This window comes from Calypte anna, chromosome 27, assembly GCF_003957555.1.
Source record: "Calypte anna isolate BGI_N300 chromosome 27, bCalAnn1_v1.p, whole genome shotgun sequence".
Lineage (NCBI taxonomy): Eukaryota > Metazoa > Chordata > Aves > Apodiformes > Trochilidae > Calypte > Calypte anna.
Window position 1 is genome coordinate 5,260,797 of NC_044272.1, and position 16,392 is coordinate 5,277,188.

Sequence of the window (16,392 nt, forward strand, 5' to 3'; positions counted from 1 at the left end):
AGGCAGCCACAGGGGAAAGGAATCCACTGCTCTGGGAGAATGGATTTGGATTTTCACCTCTCCAGGTGAGCTCCATGACCTTGTTTCTACTTGGTATTTTCTTGGGACATCACCCTTTGCTGGAGACACAGGTGTAAAGCAGAGGACATCACCCTTTACACAAGTGTAAAGCAGAGGACAGCCAGGCTGCTGCTGGAGGTCTGGTGGTTGCTGGGAGGGTGGTGACAGAAAGCTTTGAATTTAACAAAACCTTTAGCATTGTTTTCAGTGTTCTAAGGATAGGTGTGTGGGTCAGCATTCCTGTGCATGGCCTCACCTCACCCCATTTTATTACAAACTGTTCTAAGCTCATGGTGTGGAAATCCTGCACTTGGGGCATTTTTTGTCTGACAGTGATGGCAGAAACTCTTTGGAATAAAATTTTACTGCAATATCCCAGAAAGTCTCGTGGCTAAGGGACTGAGACTTCTGGGGTTTTGTTTAGAAACAAAAGATGAAATTGTAATACTTGTGTTGTGCTCTCAACTTTGCCAACGACTCTTCATGTGACTTTTGATGGCCCAGGTTCCTTCTCTGTCCCTGTCTCTCTTGCCTGTAAAACTTGTGAAAGAATTGTTTTTGTGTGTCTCCTGTTATTTCCTTCAGGAGGGAACTCTCTCTCCCTCTGTGCAGGCCTGAGCAAGGACACCAAGGAACAGCTGTGAATCACAGACAATAATAAAAATAATTTGTATTAATAACAGTACAGCTGGTACTGAACATAGGAGCAGGCACTGGAATCCCAGTCCTTGCATTTTGAAGGGCAGAAGGAATGATTAAATGCTGTTCCCTGTGTTTTTAGGTTTTCTCCTCCTTTTTATTCATGGGTGTTTTGTTCTGTGGCCAGGGGGTGACAGGGAACGTGAGGGGTGGGAATGCTGACTGTGGCTTCCACCAAAGCTTCTGAGGACATTTTGTCTCAGTGCCTGAGTGCCATGGAATGGGAGCTGCTGGGGACTGAATAAAAACACCTTCCTTCCACTGTCACCTGCTTAAATTACTTTAGCATCTCACATTTCAAAGTCTGGTCAGGTTTTGAGATCTTTCCTCTATCTTGCCATGGAGATGTTAAGAAAAAAAAAAAATCAAAATCCGTATGGAAGCCCTAAGGTGAATGGTTCTTTAGTGACTATGACAACAGAGACCACAGAGAGGCAGCAATGAAATCCATCTGAAATTTCAGAAAACAGAAGGGCACAGATCCTGTGTCTGAGAGGCACAGCCAAGCCAGTGCTGTCCCACACTGCATGATGTGGGGACTCTGCTTCAGCAAGGGCCTTTGGATGAGGCAGGTCCTGTAATGAAGCTTTGGAATCTTTTCTGGTAACCTTCTGATCTCCTAACCAAGTCATCCCGGCTCCAAGTCCTCCCTGATTTTCTAAGGAAGATCCAAGTCTAGCAGAGCAGGACACCTGTCTCATCACTTCTGAGTCAGAAATTATTTCCAGACCTTTTTCAGTTTTTTTTTTTAGTTGTCTTCACCTAAGCTGGTTTGGGCACAGTAACACCCAGGGGTCTCAGGAAGGTTTCTTGTGCATTGTTGTCATTTTTTTCACTAGTGTGACCCCTCAGCTCAGGACAAAGGAGGTGTCAGAGGGGGATGGTTGTGCCTGTACAGAACCCTGACTGCCACTGTGGGTGCTCCTGCGTCTGCATGCAGGGGCTGGGAGGAAGAGGAGGGGGATGGGGGGATGAAGAAGTGCACCCAGGTCTCCTGGGCCCTGCTGGTGGGGAAGTCCCAGAGATTTCTGGGGATCCAGTTCATTATAGAAATCCCTGCAAGGTGAGTGCCTGCCAGTCCCTCTGAAGTTCTGCAGGGCAGTTTTCCATGGTGCAGGGCAGCTCCAGGGTGAGGCTGAGCTGCCTTTCCCCAGCTGCAGTAAATCTGACTAATTGGGACTGGCTGAGCATGTGAGGAAACTACGCCCCAGGTCCTGGGTTTGTTTGGAAGACAGCTCTGTCTACCTTGACATCTGGAGGAATGCAAGGGGGGAAGGGCTGGAGAGCAAAGGGAACAGAGTCATTCTTCTTCTTTTCTTCCTTCCTTCCCCAGGACTCTCACCTAGCAATATCCTGGAGGCTGAAGAACACACAGTAAAAAATGAGACCAGGTATTTTTGCTGTGGGGCTGTGGCTTTCCCTGTTGCTGTGGCTGCAGTCTTGGGGCCCTTTTGATGTAGGCAAATGCTTGTGCTGTTGGAGCAAAAGGAGCTGTGTGCATTTACACGTGGCTGATGGGACAGATGTCCTACCCTGACAGACATGGATCTTCCTTTACTTCAGAAGAACAGGGATGACTTGGAGTAGGATTGACTTGGCCAGGAGACCAGGAGGTTACAGAGCTGCAGCTCTCCTGGGATGTCTGGTCAGTCCTGCTGTGGGGTGATGGCAGGCACAGGGACACCTGCAACATCCCCATCCCCTCACCCTCCACAGGGAAGTGTCACAGTCTACAAACATAACACAACACAAGAACAGGGATAAGCAACATTTTTTGCTTGTTTTACATGTCCTTGAGGAGCTGCACCCTCAAAGCCAAAAGTCAGGATTGATGACACAGAACTCAGCCTCTCTCCCACCTTGGGCTGCCACCTGCATTCACACAATGGGGCTGAGACCTCTGCTGCTCATGGCCAAGACTTTGACTCCCCAGGGGTCCCTGCAGCCCTTGCTGTGCCCAAACACTGATGCATCAGCAGCTCTGCTCAGCCTTGGGCTGGTTCAGCTGTGTGTGGGCAATGCCAAGCAGAGATTCCAGGTCTGAGCTGCCCCATGCTCCTCCTCAGAGCATCCCCATCTCTGCTTCCCCTCCGTGGGGATGCTGGGCTGCAGTGTCAGAAGATAAAATACTTATTTGTATTTGATGTCCTGATGGGAAACTGGGCTGGGCTGTGGTGAGCTGGGGCTGGGCTGGGGCTGGATGAGGTTTGCTGGTCCAGGAGATGAGAAAGGGCCAGGGCAGGTGTCTGGAGGCAGGCAGGAGGTCTGGAGCAGTGCCTGGGGAGCAGCCTGGTGGGGATTCAATCCGGGAAGTTTTAATGACACAACAACAACAACAACAAAAGAGGAAAGGGGGGAAAGGAAGAAAAGGCTCCTGCAGGGCTGGTTGCCACGGAGACCCCAAGGAAGTTTGAACCAGTCCTGCTCTTTTCACAGCCGCCTTTGAGCCAGGGAGGGAATTATGGCTGGCGATAAAAGGAGACATGTGGCCCTTTGCTCACAGGGAATGGCCTCTGCAGTTACCAGTCTTTGGCTCATTTTCCCCCTCGTCCCCTCCTGCAATTATATATTCAGATATCAGAGGGGGGGGGGGGGGGGAAAGAGAGGGGGAAAGCAAAAACACCCACAAAAATCCCCAAAAAAACAAACCAACAAAAAACACCCCAAAAAGCTAGGACAAGCTGTGCATCCTTTGCCCTGAGGACCCATTCCCTGCAGGGCAGACCACTGCCCCACTGCCTCTTCCAGCCCAGGACTCCCCCTTCTCGCTGCCCCATTTCCTCTGAAGTTTCTCCGTGTCTGGAGCTGATGAAGAGCTCACTCCCTCTGTCCTCAGAGCAGCCCCTGCAGCCAGGGAGATCCAGCAGGAAGGGGCACTGCAGACTTTCTCCAGGGAAGATGGAGAAGGTTTTGCTGCTTACCACAGCTTTGGGTTTTGGGGAGGGATCTGGCTGAGCAAATGCCAGAAATGACACTGAAAGTTATAAATTCAGCTCTGTGCTGCCTACTCCAATTTCTTCAGTGACAGCTGCAAAATGCAAGCCCTGAAGTTTTGTTGTGGTGCTCAGGTTATGCTCTTGGGTCTTCTTCATTGTGGAGCTTGATACAGATACTTGTACTGCTCATCCATGGTGTAAACTGCAGCAAAAATCCTGCCCAGGCCCATTTGGGACAAAAAGGGAAAGGAAAGGCAGAGGTGACAGCAAAAGAAATGAATCCCCTGCAGACACAGCACAGCTTGGAGAGAAAAGCAGTTTGGAATCCCAACTAGTTTGAGTTGGGAGGGACCTTAAAGCCCCCCCAGTGCCACCCCTGCCATGGGCAGGGACACCTTCCCACCAGCCCAGGGGGCTCCAAGCCCCATCCAACCTTCAACACTGCCAGGGATGGGGCAGCCACAGCTTCTGGGGGCAACCTGGGCACCCAGGGGCTCAGCACCCTCACCCCAAACAAATTCTCCCTCCCTCCCTCCCTGCCCAAGATCTCCTCTCCATCTCCCCTCTCCCAGCTGCAAACCCTTCCCCCTCAGAGGGTCCCATCCCTCCAGGCCCTTGTCCCAAGTCCCTCCCCAGCTTTCCTGGAGCCCCTTCAGGCACTGGAAGGTGCTCTAAGGTCTCCCCATGGGATCCTTCTCTTCTCCAGCCTCAACACCCCCAACTCTCTCCCCCTGGCTCCAGAGCTGCTCCAGCCCTCCCAGCAGCTCCAGGGCCTCCTCTGGAATGGCTCCAGCAGCTCCGTGTCCTTCTGCTGATGGGGACCCCAGGGCTGGACACAGCTTTACCCCAGGGTAACTCCCAAGAGTAGAGGGGGATAATCCTATAATCCCCTCCCTGCTGTTGATGTGGCTGCTGCTGTTTCAGTCCAGGATCAGGTTGGTGTCTGTGCTGCACACACACTCGTGGCTCACCTTCAGCTTCTCAAACACACCCAGCTCCTTCTCCTCAGGGCTGCTCTCAATCCATTCTGCACCCAACCTACATTTGTGAGCCAAGTGAAAGGCCTTGTTCCTGCCTTTATTGACATTCAGAGGCTGCCATGGGCTCACCCCTAGAGGCTCCCCAGGTCCCTCTGGATGCCCTCCTGTCCCCCCAGGGTGATGACCACACCACTCAGCTTGGTGCCTCAGCAAACCTGCAGAGGGTTAACTCAATCCCAATGTCTCCAACAAAGACATCAAACAGCACTTGTCCCAGTGCCTGCCTTGGAGGAACACCACTTGTCACTGGTCCCCACTGGGACCCTGAGCTGTTGACCACAGCACTGGTGAACACTTTGTACCAGACCAGGTAGATGGTGCCAGTTCCTCTCTCCTTGCCCTCCAGCTCTGTGACCCCACTGTAAAAGGCTCCTACCCTGGTCCTGCTTTGCAGATCATTCCCAGACTCTGTGCTTGCTGCTACTGCAGTGTCTGAGGACACTCTTGCCTGCTCTCTTCAGACAAAAGTAAAACAAGCTTCCATTCCTCAGAGTGTCTGAGCACTGTTTTTTCCTGTCCTGTAGCTTGGTGAGTGCCACCCCATGAAGTTCTTATTGCCAGGAGCAGCTTCCTGGAGCTGAACAGCTACCAGAGCCCTCACTTTTGATCCATGGAAATTAATTTCTCTTCCATAATAAAGTAAAAAGACCCCAACTGGAGCATCCCCCAGTAGGTGTGGTCCTCTTTGTACCCACACCACAGTGCTCCTGGTCCAGATAGAGGTGAGAGACCCCTCACTCTCCAACCCCCCACTCTCACTGGTGAATGCTCTGCCCTAAATTTCTGTCCCAGAGTCATCACAATTTTTCCCCCTCCTTGAAAAATCCCCTCAACTCACTGAGCTGCTATAAAAATAAACTTTTTGGGGGGTGATGGAGGAAGTAATCTCTATTTGCATCACTCCACTTTTATGTAGTTCTCCTTTTGTTTTGTTATCATAAATCTGGTGGAAAGTGCACACAGGACTGAGGAGGTTTTCTGTGCATTGGAGCCCAGCTGTGATTGTGTATGTTTGTGTGTCAGAACCATGAACACCATGTCCTGCTCAGACTTTTGCAACCAGTGGCTGATTCTCAGCTACTGCTTTTTCTTGAAAACCATCTTTATTTCAAAGGAATCCTGTCCTGAAGTGCAGTGCAGGCAGTGCAGTAGTGCTGGTGACCTGCAGAGTGTCTGTGCCCCCCCGTGCTCTGGGGAATGGGTTTGGTGGGATGGGAGTGACGTGGGACACAGTGCCATCCTGTGGACCTGTCACACTGACCATACAGCATCCTCACAGAATGGCTTGGCTGGGAAGGGACCTTAAAGATCATCCCCGTGGGCAGGGACACCCCCCACATGCCCCATCCAACCTGCCAGGGAGGGGACATTGTAATGCAGCATTTCCACTGGCGACGTGGGATGAGGTCCTGGGCTGTATCTGATGCTTTCCTGGTCCCAACACAAACAGATCTGAGCTGCTCACTGAAGCACAGGCACCAGGCTGTAGCTCCAAAAACACCATCCCCAAGGCCTGGGGTCCCTGGCAGGGTCCATCCCTTGAGGGTCTCAGCTAGGGGGGGCAGGGGTTGGAGACTTCCCCATTGTGCCCCTCTCCCCCGGCTCTGGGGATGCTCCAGGTAACGAAGGGAACACAAACCCCAGGTACAGAGTCACCTGAGTGCTTGGTGTCACTGTGGAGGGGTGGGAGCTCCCCAGCCACCAAACCCCCTTGTGCTTCACTCACCCCCTCGGGGCAGGAGCATTTTGGGGAGAAAAGGGCTCCAGGGGTGGCAGGGTGAGCAGGGAGGGCAAGAGAAAAATTGTCATCACCTTTCCCAGTTGTTTGGGAAGGTTTCCTTTGCCAAAGCCCCTCCGAGGAGCCCTCGGTCCTTGCGCGATCCTTGGGGGCACAGTACCACCTGCTGGCAGCGGGACGACAGCAGAGCCAGGGATGGGGCTGGGGTTAGAAACAGCCCTGGCACTTTGCACCCGGACGGAACTAGAGAGAAAATCACGTTTGCTGTTCATTCAGACCCGTGTTAAGTATTTAAGTTGCAAATTTAGACCTCAAAGGTGAGTCAGGCCTTGGGCAGGAGATGTTCAGGGTCTTCAGCTGCAAGAGGAAGGCAAAAATCCCAAACCAGAGCCCAGCTCACCAACCCTGTGTGAAGGCTTTACTGGGATGGATTTTTGTAATGTTTTTGTTTGTCTGTCTGTTCGTTTGGTTTTTTGTGTTTTGTTTGTTTGTTTTGATTTTTTATTGTTGTTTTGTTTTGGTTTTGTTTGTCTTATTAAGCTGCAGTTTGAGTAGTGATGTTTTCCACCCCCTCCTCTCTTCTTCACTGGGGTGTGCATTACACCAGCACCTCCTTCCTTCCCTCTCAGCCCACATTTATTTCTGTTCTCTTCTTTCCTATTCATCTCAGCACAGTGTTTGGCCTCTAACTCTCCCAGTCTCTGCCTCATTTCAGTTTATCTGCCTAAAAAATAGCAGATGACTGATTTGAGGCTGTTAGTTCATCCCTGCTCTCAGAACCCTCAAGTCTAGCAGCCATCTTCATTCTTTTTTTCCTCTTCATCACTTTCTGTGTGTTGCAGTTTGTCTTTTCCTAGGTTATTTCCCAGGGAAGTGTGTGTCAGATTACAAAAGCAAGCCCTGTGAGCCCACACAGTGTGGCCAGGAAGCTGTGGTCTGAAGCAGACCCAGCAGATTCAAAACACAACTCATGAAACCATTTGCTAAGCTACGTGGCTTCAAATAGGACCCAGGACTTGATCCACACTTGGAACATGGTCCCACTGGTCGGGGATGGGGAAGGGGCAGGCCAGGCCCTGCTCAGCTGCACTTCTCTGGATTTTGTTTTCCTAAACCTGACTCATCTATCAAAATGCACCTGAGTGGTGAGATGTATGAGAAGTGCTTTGGAAAGAATGATTTGTTCACACCTGCAAAATGATCACCTTGTCCCTGGGATCTGCAGACACAGCTGGATGAGCTGGAAAGAACACCTGAGGTCTGGGGGGTTGCATTCAAGATGCTTTGGGTAAGGTTCAGCTCTCCTAAGGTGGGCTCAGGCTGAGCTGGGGGTCCAACATCTCACCCCTGCCAGGACACCTGGGACTGGATGTTCTCAGGGGATGCTCCATGAGATGGTGTGAGCTCAGCTGACAGATAACTACTGACAAAAGGAGGAATCTGCTCTCTACATCTTTTCTGCCTCCCCAGCAAGGGCTGTGCATCCATATCTCCCACTTGGGAACCAGCTGGGTGCCCACAGAGCTCCCATGGACCAGTTCAACTCACTGGGTATGCAAACTATGGCTAAAAAAAGAGCTTGTACAAAATAGTGGTCAGGAGTGCTGTTGAGAGCAAAGGGTGGATGGAGGAAGAAGGGCTGAGAGTGATTCCTCTGGAGGCAGCAGTGAGCTGTCAGACCAGCACAGTTTGGTGTTTATTGGCACCCTCAGATCCCCCTCTTGGAGCCCAGCAGCTCTGCATGCACTGCTTGGATGTGAGTGATGATCATCAGCTCTTTTCCAACCACCCAAGATACCTCCTTGGAGAACTCTGACTTACGTGCCTAAACAAGACTGACGGTGTTTTGGCATGACCAGGGATGGGTGATGTCCCCTGTAGTTTCCTGATTCCTCCAGGGTGCAAGGACATGGAGCAGAGGAGGCTGAGGGAGACCTTGTGGCTCTCTGCAACCCCCTGAGAGGAGGTTGGAGCCAGGGGGGGTCGGGCTCTGCTCCCAAGGAACAAGGGATGGGACAAGAGGAACTTTTGGCACAACTCAAGTTGTGCCAGGGGAGGTTTAGGTTGGATATTAGGAAGGAATCTTTCCAGAGAGGGTGCTCAGTCCTTGGAATGGGCTGCCAGGGAGGGGGTGGATTCTCCATCCCTGGAGGTTTTTAAGAAGAGCCTGGATGTGGCACTGAGTGCCATGGGCTGGGAACCATGGGGGAGTGGATCAAGGGTTGGACTTGATGATCTCAGAGAGCTTTTCCAACCCAGATGATTCTGTGATTCTGTGATTCCATCTCTTTGTCCTGTGTTGATGCACAGAGAGTGATGGGACCTTTCACCAGCAAAGGAAGTTGGAAATCCAAGATTTCTGTTTACGTCAGGTCCAGACTGGGACTTAAGTTGGAAAAGCCACCAAGGTGTGATGAGGGTGGGTGTGCTCAGAGTGCAGTTCACAGCACCTCTCACATGGAATCTTTTTGTAGTGAGGGGCAGGTCCTGGTGAACATGTGTTTCAGGACTGCCAGCCAACTCTCAGGTCTTCTACAGACTCCTCCTTTTATCTCTATTCCCATCACAGGGCCTTTGGTTTCCCCATCAGTGTCCTGCCATGGGACAAGAGGGTGCATTCACCTCTGTGGGTCACTGGTAACCCAACCATTGGTCTCTGTCCCTGTTGTTCACCCCACCATCTCCTTTGGGTGCCCTCAGGGAGCAGTGGGCATTTCCAGAGGACTTTTCATCTTTTCCCCTTCTGCTTTTCTTCTTTTCAAGTGTTGCATGTTTCCAGTCCTTTGACCTGTCCCTTGCTTTCATGTTTACCACCTTTGTAATTTGATTTTATTTTTGATCTCTTTCCCAATCTTCCCAATTTTCTATTTAGATTTTCAGCCTTGGCTGGTGCCCAGCAGTGACACTGTGCAGAAGCAGATTCCCCGGGAAAAGTACAAGAACAGAATGTGCACACAGAGGCTCCTCCTCTGAAAAATTTCCCAGATGCCAAGAATTTGTGGCTCAGGGACTTCCCCAGCCCAAGGTAGTGTTGCTGACTTTAACAACAGCCTTTTTGCCTCTTCCATAAATCTACCTGGTTTCTCCTTAAACTGCATGCAAATGTTTGGTGTCTGCTGTAAATCAGTCCACCCAACCCCATCCTGATCAGAGATCCTGGCAGCAGATCCCGTGCTTTGGAGAAGGTGTCCAGGACCCCATGAAACGACCATGGCTTGTGGATGTGTTTTTGCCCACAAGACAAAACCTTTCTCACCAGGTGCAAGCTTTGAGCTGGGCCAGCACTGTTGCTTTCAAGCACTGCTGTGTTGCCTTACCCCACGAGGATGGTGTTTTCCCCACACCTATGAGCTGAGGAGTAAATGAATCCCCTCACAGTGTTCTGGAGCAGTGGCTGCTTCTTGACCCAGGCATTGCTCTACAGCTTCACTAACCCTGAACTCATCAGGGTTTCTTATGCTCTTCTCCAGCTCTTGGAAAGAGGAATGGCAAGGAGCAGCATCTGTTGTCTATGAGCAATCTGATTTCATGGAATTTTAAGCCCCAACTCAAATAGAGATACAACAGGACTAGGGAAGGTCTGGGGAGCTCCAGCAATGCTGAGCCAGGACAAGGGCATCAGTAGGATGGGTGAGCAGGGTGGGATCCTTGGGATCCTGTTTGTAAGGAGACAGCTGGTGGGGATGTGAAGGTTTTGAGATCAAGTGGCTGATGGAGGGTGGACAAGAGCTTCTAATTGCTGGGGAATCAAATACCAGCTGTGGTGTTAAAAGAGAAAACCAAACCCAACCAACACTGGATGTGATGCTTCCCACAACCAAGGCATTGTCACCAGGAGCTGTGGGACTGCAGGTTACTCCATGGGACAACATAGATGAGGGGTGGGGTGGGTTCTGCAGTGCCCCTGGGTGTTTGCCAGCACACGTGATCAACATCTGAGTATCAGAAACTTAAAAAGCCAAACTCCAGAATACAGAAACATTGAGTGAGAACTTCTCCTTGATTCTCATGAGTCCCTCAAAATACCTTTTCTTCAAAATCTTACAATGTAAATGTAATGTAAACATCTTCTGTGTGAATCAAATAAAATGGCAGCTGAAATTCAATTAAAAGCTCTTTAAAATGCTAGAGATAAAAAGCTATGTAAATGCTAGGCATGAAGTAAGTACTATCAACATTTGCTCCAGCAGCCATGGGACAGTGAACAGAGCAAGAAGCAGCTGACAGAAAACTATCTGGTTTAGAATAAATGTGGCCCTTGCCCCCTGGAAAATATCCCTAAACTTGGTTTTACACACAAATAATCTCTGTAATAAAATAATTCAAGGAGAGAAAATCCACCCTGACACGTCCTGAAGTATCCCTGCCAGGAACTGGGCTAAAGGAACATGCCAGGAAGGAAAACAACACTTCTTCATCCCCCAGTCTTGTGTGGGCTTTGTTGGTTTATGGACCCCCTGACTAAACTCAAGGCTTCACCTGGCACAGTGCAGAGAGGAGCAGTTGGATCAATCTTCTCAGCTATTCCTGCTGACCTTATTTTTCCCAGTTTTCCTTCTCCTGATGTCCTCTGCGCTTCTCCTCCCAAGTTCTTGGCAAATCCCAGCCTCTGGATTCTGAGAAACCTTTCCCATTCCTGCTGCTAGCACAAAGCATTACATGGCCCATGTGCTAAGCCACCCACATCTCTCACCTCTCCCTTCCCTTGAGCTTCCCTCGTGGCCATTTCCAACCTCCTAAAGCTCTGCCCAGGGTCTCTCCTGACACCTTCTCTGCCTCAGACACCAACTTACTCTTCACTTTATCCTCCCTCTGGCCTGGCTCCTCACTGAGCAGCTGAACTCCTGTATGTTCATTGCATTTTATCCCGAGAATACCCCAACAAGTCTGCTCCTCAGCCCTCCCCTCCCCATGTTCTCTCTCTCACTCCTCCTGTCCCAGAAATTATGGGAAGAAATCCTGCTTCCCAATAAGCCAAGAAGAAAGAGAGCTCAGGGGATCAAATTATCTCACGTGTTGTCCCCCATGCTGTCTCTTTGCTAAACACTTCATCTCCAGCTGTCCCACCACTGTGGGATGAGGAAAGCAACAGCTACCACCAGGGTTGTTCTTCCTCAGCCCACCACTTCTTTCAGGTTTCCCTTTGCTGGCTGAAGGGTTCAGGACTGGGATGGACATGGCGCCTACATGAAAGACCCTTTCCAGGCCATGAGAACATGCACAGCTTGCCCAGAACCTCATCTTTTTCTCCTGGCAGCTCTTCACTGTGGAACTTAGCTCAGCAGGACTGCCATGTGCACAGTCCATGGAGCTGGGACTTCATGGCCCCAGCTCTAACACCTGAAGCATGGCTGCTCCCTCCATCTGTCCTGCAGTTCCCACCTCCTCCTCACATGCCTACATACCATTTGGAATTCCTTCCTTCACGCCAGCCAGAAGGCAAAATGCCAACTGTAACTCTCCCGACATAAATGCCAAAGGTGTGAAAATCTGGATGCAGTTGTGGCCTCCAAGCTGTACAGAAGGTGCCTTCCTCACATCAGAGACATTATCCAGGAGGCACCAGAGAGGTCTTTGTGTCCTCTTCCCCACCCCTCCTTGCCTACATCCCTTGGCAGCCCCAGGTCAAGCTGGTCTTTCATTAATTATTCTCTGTTTAGTATTGCAATATTCATACATTACCCTTCTGCTGGAACTTCGTTGCTTGGATCCTGGATGGTCCTTTTCACCCTTCCCTGTGGATTTTTATAGTCCTGTGGGGTTTACACCTCTTTCCTTCCTCTACTGGGCCTTGTGTCAGGCCTGAGAAGCTGCACATGTGTGTTGGGCAGAGCAGTCTTGGACTTCAAGAGCTGGCAGGACAGGTGCTAGAAGCATCTCATCTGCCACATCTTTGTGCCACCATCCCTCCCACCTCCTCTGAGCTGCTGGCAGAGGTGCTGCATGGACTCTGCTCTGCTCACAAGGTGGATTCCCAAACCCAAAACCTGGTCTGAAGTGGGACAGGGAACAAACATACGGGTAGCTCCTCAGATGTGCTACAGTCAGTGCTGAGCACCCAGGAGCCTTGATGGTGTCACAGCTTCTCTGAGAGCCTGGGAGAGGGACTTTGGCTGCTTTATTGGGACTCTGGTGTATCACAGCAACTGGATTTGGAGAGCAAGTCCCAGCAGGAGGACTGTAGAGGCTGCAGGGTCTGATCCATCAGTTCACACCCTGATGGTTTTAGGGAGGGCAGAGGGGAGATTCAGACTGGGTAGTGGGAAGAAATTTTTTACAATGAGAGTGGTGAAAGACTTGCCCAGGTTGCCCAGGGAGGTGGTAGATGCACCATTCCTAGAACCATTCTGGGTCAGGTTGGGCAGGGCTCTGGATAACCTGATCCAGTTGAAGATGTCCCTGCTGATGTCCCTGGGTGACTTTTAAAGGTCCCTTCCAACCCAAACCAATCTGGGATTGTATGAGTCTTTTCCACAGTCATCAAGACTTGATTGTGACACTGGTGCCCATGGTGTGGTGTTCTCCATGTCTTTCCACTCCCAGGCAGGTGGCTGCCTTCTTCCTGAACTGCTCCTATGGCCTGGTGGTGCCTGGCTGAGGATGTCTGAGTCTTGTGGCTGAAGCCTGCAGCTGGTGAATATTCACAGATCCATTCTCTGTTGTGCTCTCAGCAAAGATTAACATCAAGATTAACCTGATGCCCAGGTTCCGAGTGCTGTCCTGGTAGCAAGAAGTGAGTCAAGAAACAGGAGGGTTATCAAGAGCAAAGCTCCAGCCCCATCATTCCTGTACAATTTGGTGAAAAACAGCATCGGAAGACATTCTTATGCAAACACCCCTAAACAGGGGTAACAAACCCAGCAAGTTTATGTGTTGCACCTAATGAACACTGTCAAGAGCAGAAATGGTGAACAGCTTCTCAGAGGGGTTGGCAAAATGGGATTTTGCTGCTCCTGGAATACTTGTGCAAGAAGGTTAAGAATGGAGGTTGCAGCAGAGCAGGATCAAGGGGAAGCCATGGGCAGTCCTAGGACTGTGCTGGGTGTTGGGGAGCTCTCTCAGGGGTGAACACACCTAGGCTGCCCTTCACACCATTTATCATGGTATCTGGGACTCCCAGCCAGCCCCCTTCATGGGGCCACAAACTCTCCAGACATGCAGCCATGGGAGTTTCTGTGTCCCCAGCCCAGCTCAGGACAGAGCATGGCAGAAGAGCAGTACTTTCTCTTCTTACTGCAGTAGGACTGCTGAGGAGATGGTGACTGCAAATGCTGTCCTGAAATCCTGCAGGGCTGTAGGTGGGACAGCAGTGGGATGGTTACAGAGATGCTCTGCCCCTGGGAAGGTGCCATGAGCCCCTCTGTAGGGTAAAAATAGAAGCAGCTCAAGACCACATTGGAGAAGAGCACTGGACTCAGTAGCAGAGAAGAGGCCCTGGCAGTGCCCCCCCATCATGAGGTATCTGAGGATACTGCTGCAGGCTGTGCAGTCCCAGAGTACCCAGAGAGGTGCAGATTTCCATCCTTGGAGGATGGATAAAGTCACCATCACACTTATCTACATCTGACAGCTTGGCTTTGAACAGGAGGCTGAGTCTTATATTGGATGTTAGGAAGAATTTCTTCACTGAAGGGGTTGGCAAGTACTGTAGTGACTGCCCAGGGCAGCTGTGGCATCACCATCCCTGCAAGTATTTAAGAGTGATATGGCTTAGGGATATGGCTTAGTTGAGGACCTATCAATGTTAAGGATTGGATTTCATGATCTTGAAGGTTTTTTCTAACCAAGGTAATTCTGTGATTCTGTGCTTGGTTTAGAGAAGCCCAAAGGATCCTTTCCACCAACATTTCTATGAGATGTCTGCTTATGGAATCCATGTTTGGTTATATCTGCTGTAGGAGTGTGCTCCAGGCCATGTGCTGGGGTCTACCTCCCATGTCCATGGACATTGGTGCCATTGGCAGTGAGCCCAGGCAGATGTGGGGTGAATGTTGGGTGCCTGAGCACTGCGGGCTCCTCTTCATCTTTTCCCTGAATACCTCGGTTCACTTTCCTGCACAAACAGCTGCCCCAAAGCCTCGGTGGTGGGACAGCCTCTCATGGCTCCAATGGTGCCGTCAAGCATCCCGGAGCCTGGTACAGAGACCCCCAAAGCCCCAGAGCCCTCGGAGCCCCCCGGGATGGAGGGATTTGGTGGTACGCGACCCGACCCGGCCCGCCCGAGGGCTGGGGTGGGGGCGGCGGGGGCGACAGGTCCCCAGGGAGCCCCAGGGGTGCCCGGTGCCCTCGGCCACGGCCCCGCCGGCGGCTGTGGGACGGGACGGGCCGGGACGGGCCGGAGGAAGGGGCCGCCCCGCCTCCCGCTTAAAGAGCCGCTGCGCGGGACGGGCGCGCAGGGAGCTGCGGACCCGGCACCATGCGCTGCGCTGCCGGCCCCGGCCGCACCCTCCGCATCTTCCTGCTCATCCTCATCCTCTTCATCCTCCTCCCGCCGCCGCCGCCCGCCGCCGCCTACTTCGGGTCAGGCTCGGCCCTGGCGCCGCCTCCGCGCCGGGACCGCGGGAAGGAGCGCGCAGGATCCGCGGGGAAGCGCAGGGAGGGAGCGGGCAAAATCCGCGGAGCAGTGCGGGGGGACTCTGGGAGGGACAGCGCAGGGTCCTCGGGGGCACCCCCGTGAGGGAGCGCGCAATGTCCGCGGGGTCACCCCAGGAGAGAGCGGGCGATGCCCGCAGGACAGTGCGGGGGAACCCGGGAGAGACCGCGGATCTGCCGCGGATACTTTGCTGGGAGGATGCGCGGTGGCTTCGCGGGGTCTCTCGGCCGCTGGGGAGGTGCGCGGGGTCCCGTCCGGGTCCCGTCCCCGCATCCCGCGGCCGCGCTGTCACCGCGGGGCTCTCCCCGTGCTCTGCGGTGCGGGCTGGGGGGGAAAGCGGGACGGGGGGATCAGGGGGCGGGCAGGAGCCCCCGCCGTGCTCCGGGGCAGCCCGGAGAGAGGGGACGGGGGAGGAACAACCTGTGCAAGAGAAGGACGGAGAAACAGGGGTGGAGGGCGAGAAGATGCTGTTGTGTGGGAGCAGGAGGAAGAACCCCCGGCTTTACTCCGTGCCTTGCACCACGCTCCGGTTCTGCTAAGGATGAGAATTTAGCTCCGGAGCGCTGCGTCTGACTTTGGTACCTCTCCCCAGGCTGCTTCCCCGGAGGGAGGAAGGAAGGTGGGAGGAACGGGCTGGCGGAGGGAGCCAGGGCTCAGCAGAGAGACACGAGTGGCACTGGGGGTGCTGCGGGGTTCCCAGGGGTGACAGAGGATCAAAGGGACCCCAGGGACAGAGCACGAGGAGCAGCGAGGCTGAGGTGATGCTTCAGCCGGGGGCACTCGGGCGTGGGAACTCCTCTTGCGTTTCTGTTTGCTTGGGTTAAAGGCAAAGATGGGTTTTTAACAGGTTGGGTGAGTACAGAATCTGCTGTGAAGTGTTTGGTTTGGTTTTGTTTTCTGTGTGAGCTGCTCCTCAGGCAGGTTTTCTGACAGCAGAGCTGTTAGTGCCGGTGTCCCAGGGACTGGAGGAGAGACACAAACATTTGGACACTGCTGTGAGTGGTGGTGGCTCAGGACTGTGCCTTCCACTGGTAGAAGCTCTTGGTCCCTCTCCACCGGCCCTCTCATCACATGCCAGACACTTCTCCCCGCTCCCTCAAGTGTCTGTGGGGTTGTCACTGCTTCCTGGGACAGTGCTTGGTATTTCATCTCTGCTGGAAAGCTTCCTGGATTTTATTAATTGTGTTGTTTAACTCATACCTAAGCATCTGCTGTCAGGGGAGGTTTTCACCTCTCTTGGTCATTCACAGGGTGTATGTACACACTCTCTGTCAGGACCTGAGTTGCTGGCAGCAGTTGGTTTCCCACTTCCAGGGACACGTGCTT

The 16,392-nt window shown here is 52.4% G+C and overlaps 1 protein-coding gene across 1 annotated transcript in view; it reads left to right on the top strand.

The window, feature by feature from the left end:
• Nucleotides 1-1,135: 1,135 nt before the first annotated feature.
• The window catches only part of WNT9B (Wnt family member 9B), a 33,824-nt gene continuing 18,567 nt past the window's right edge, over nt 1,136-16,392 (top strand). Inside the window, 2 exon segments of the mRNA XM_030465761.1 lie at nt 1,136-1,149; nt 1,700-1,822. Of these exon segments, the coding sequence (XP_030321621.1) occupies nt 1,136-1,149; nt 1,700-1,822 (137 nt within the window).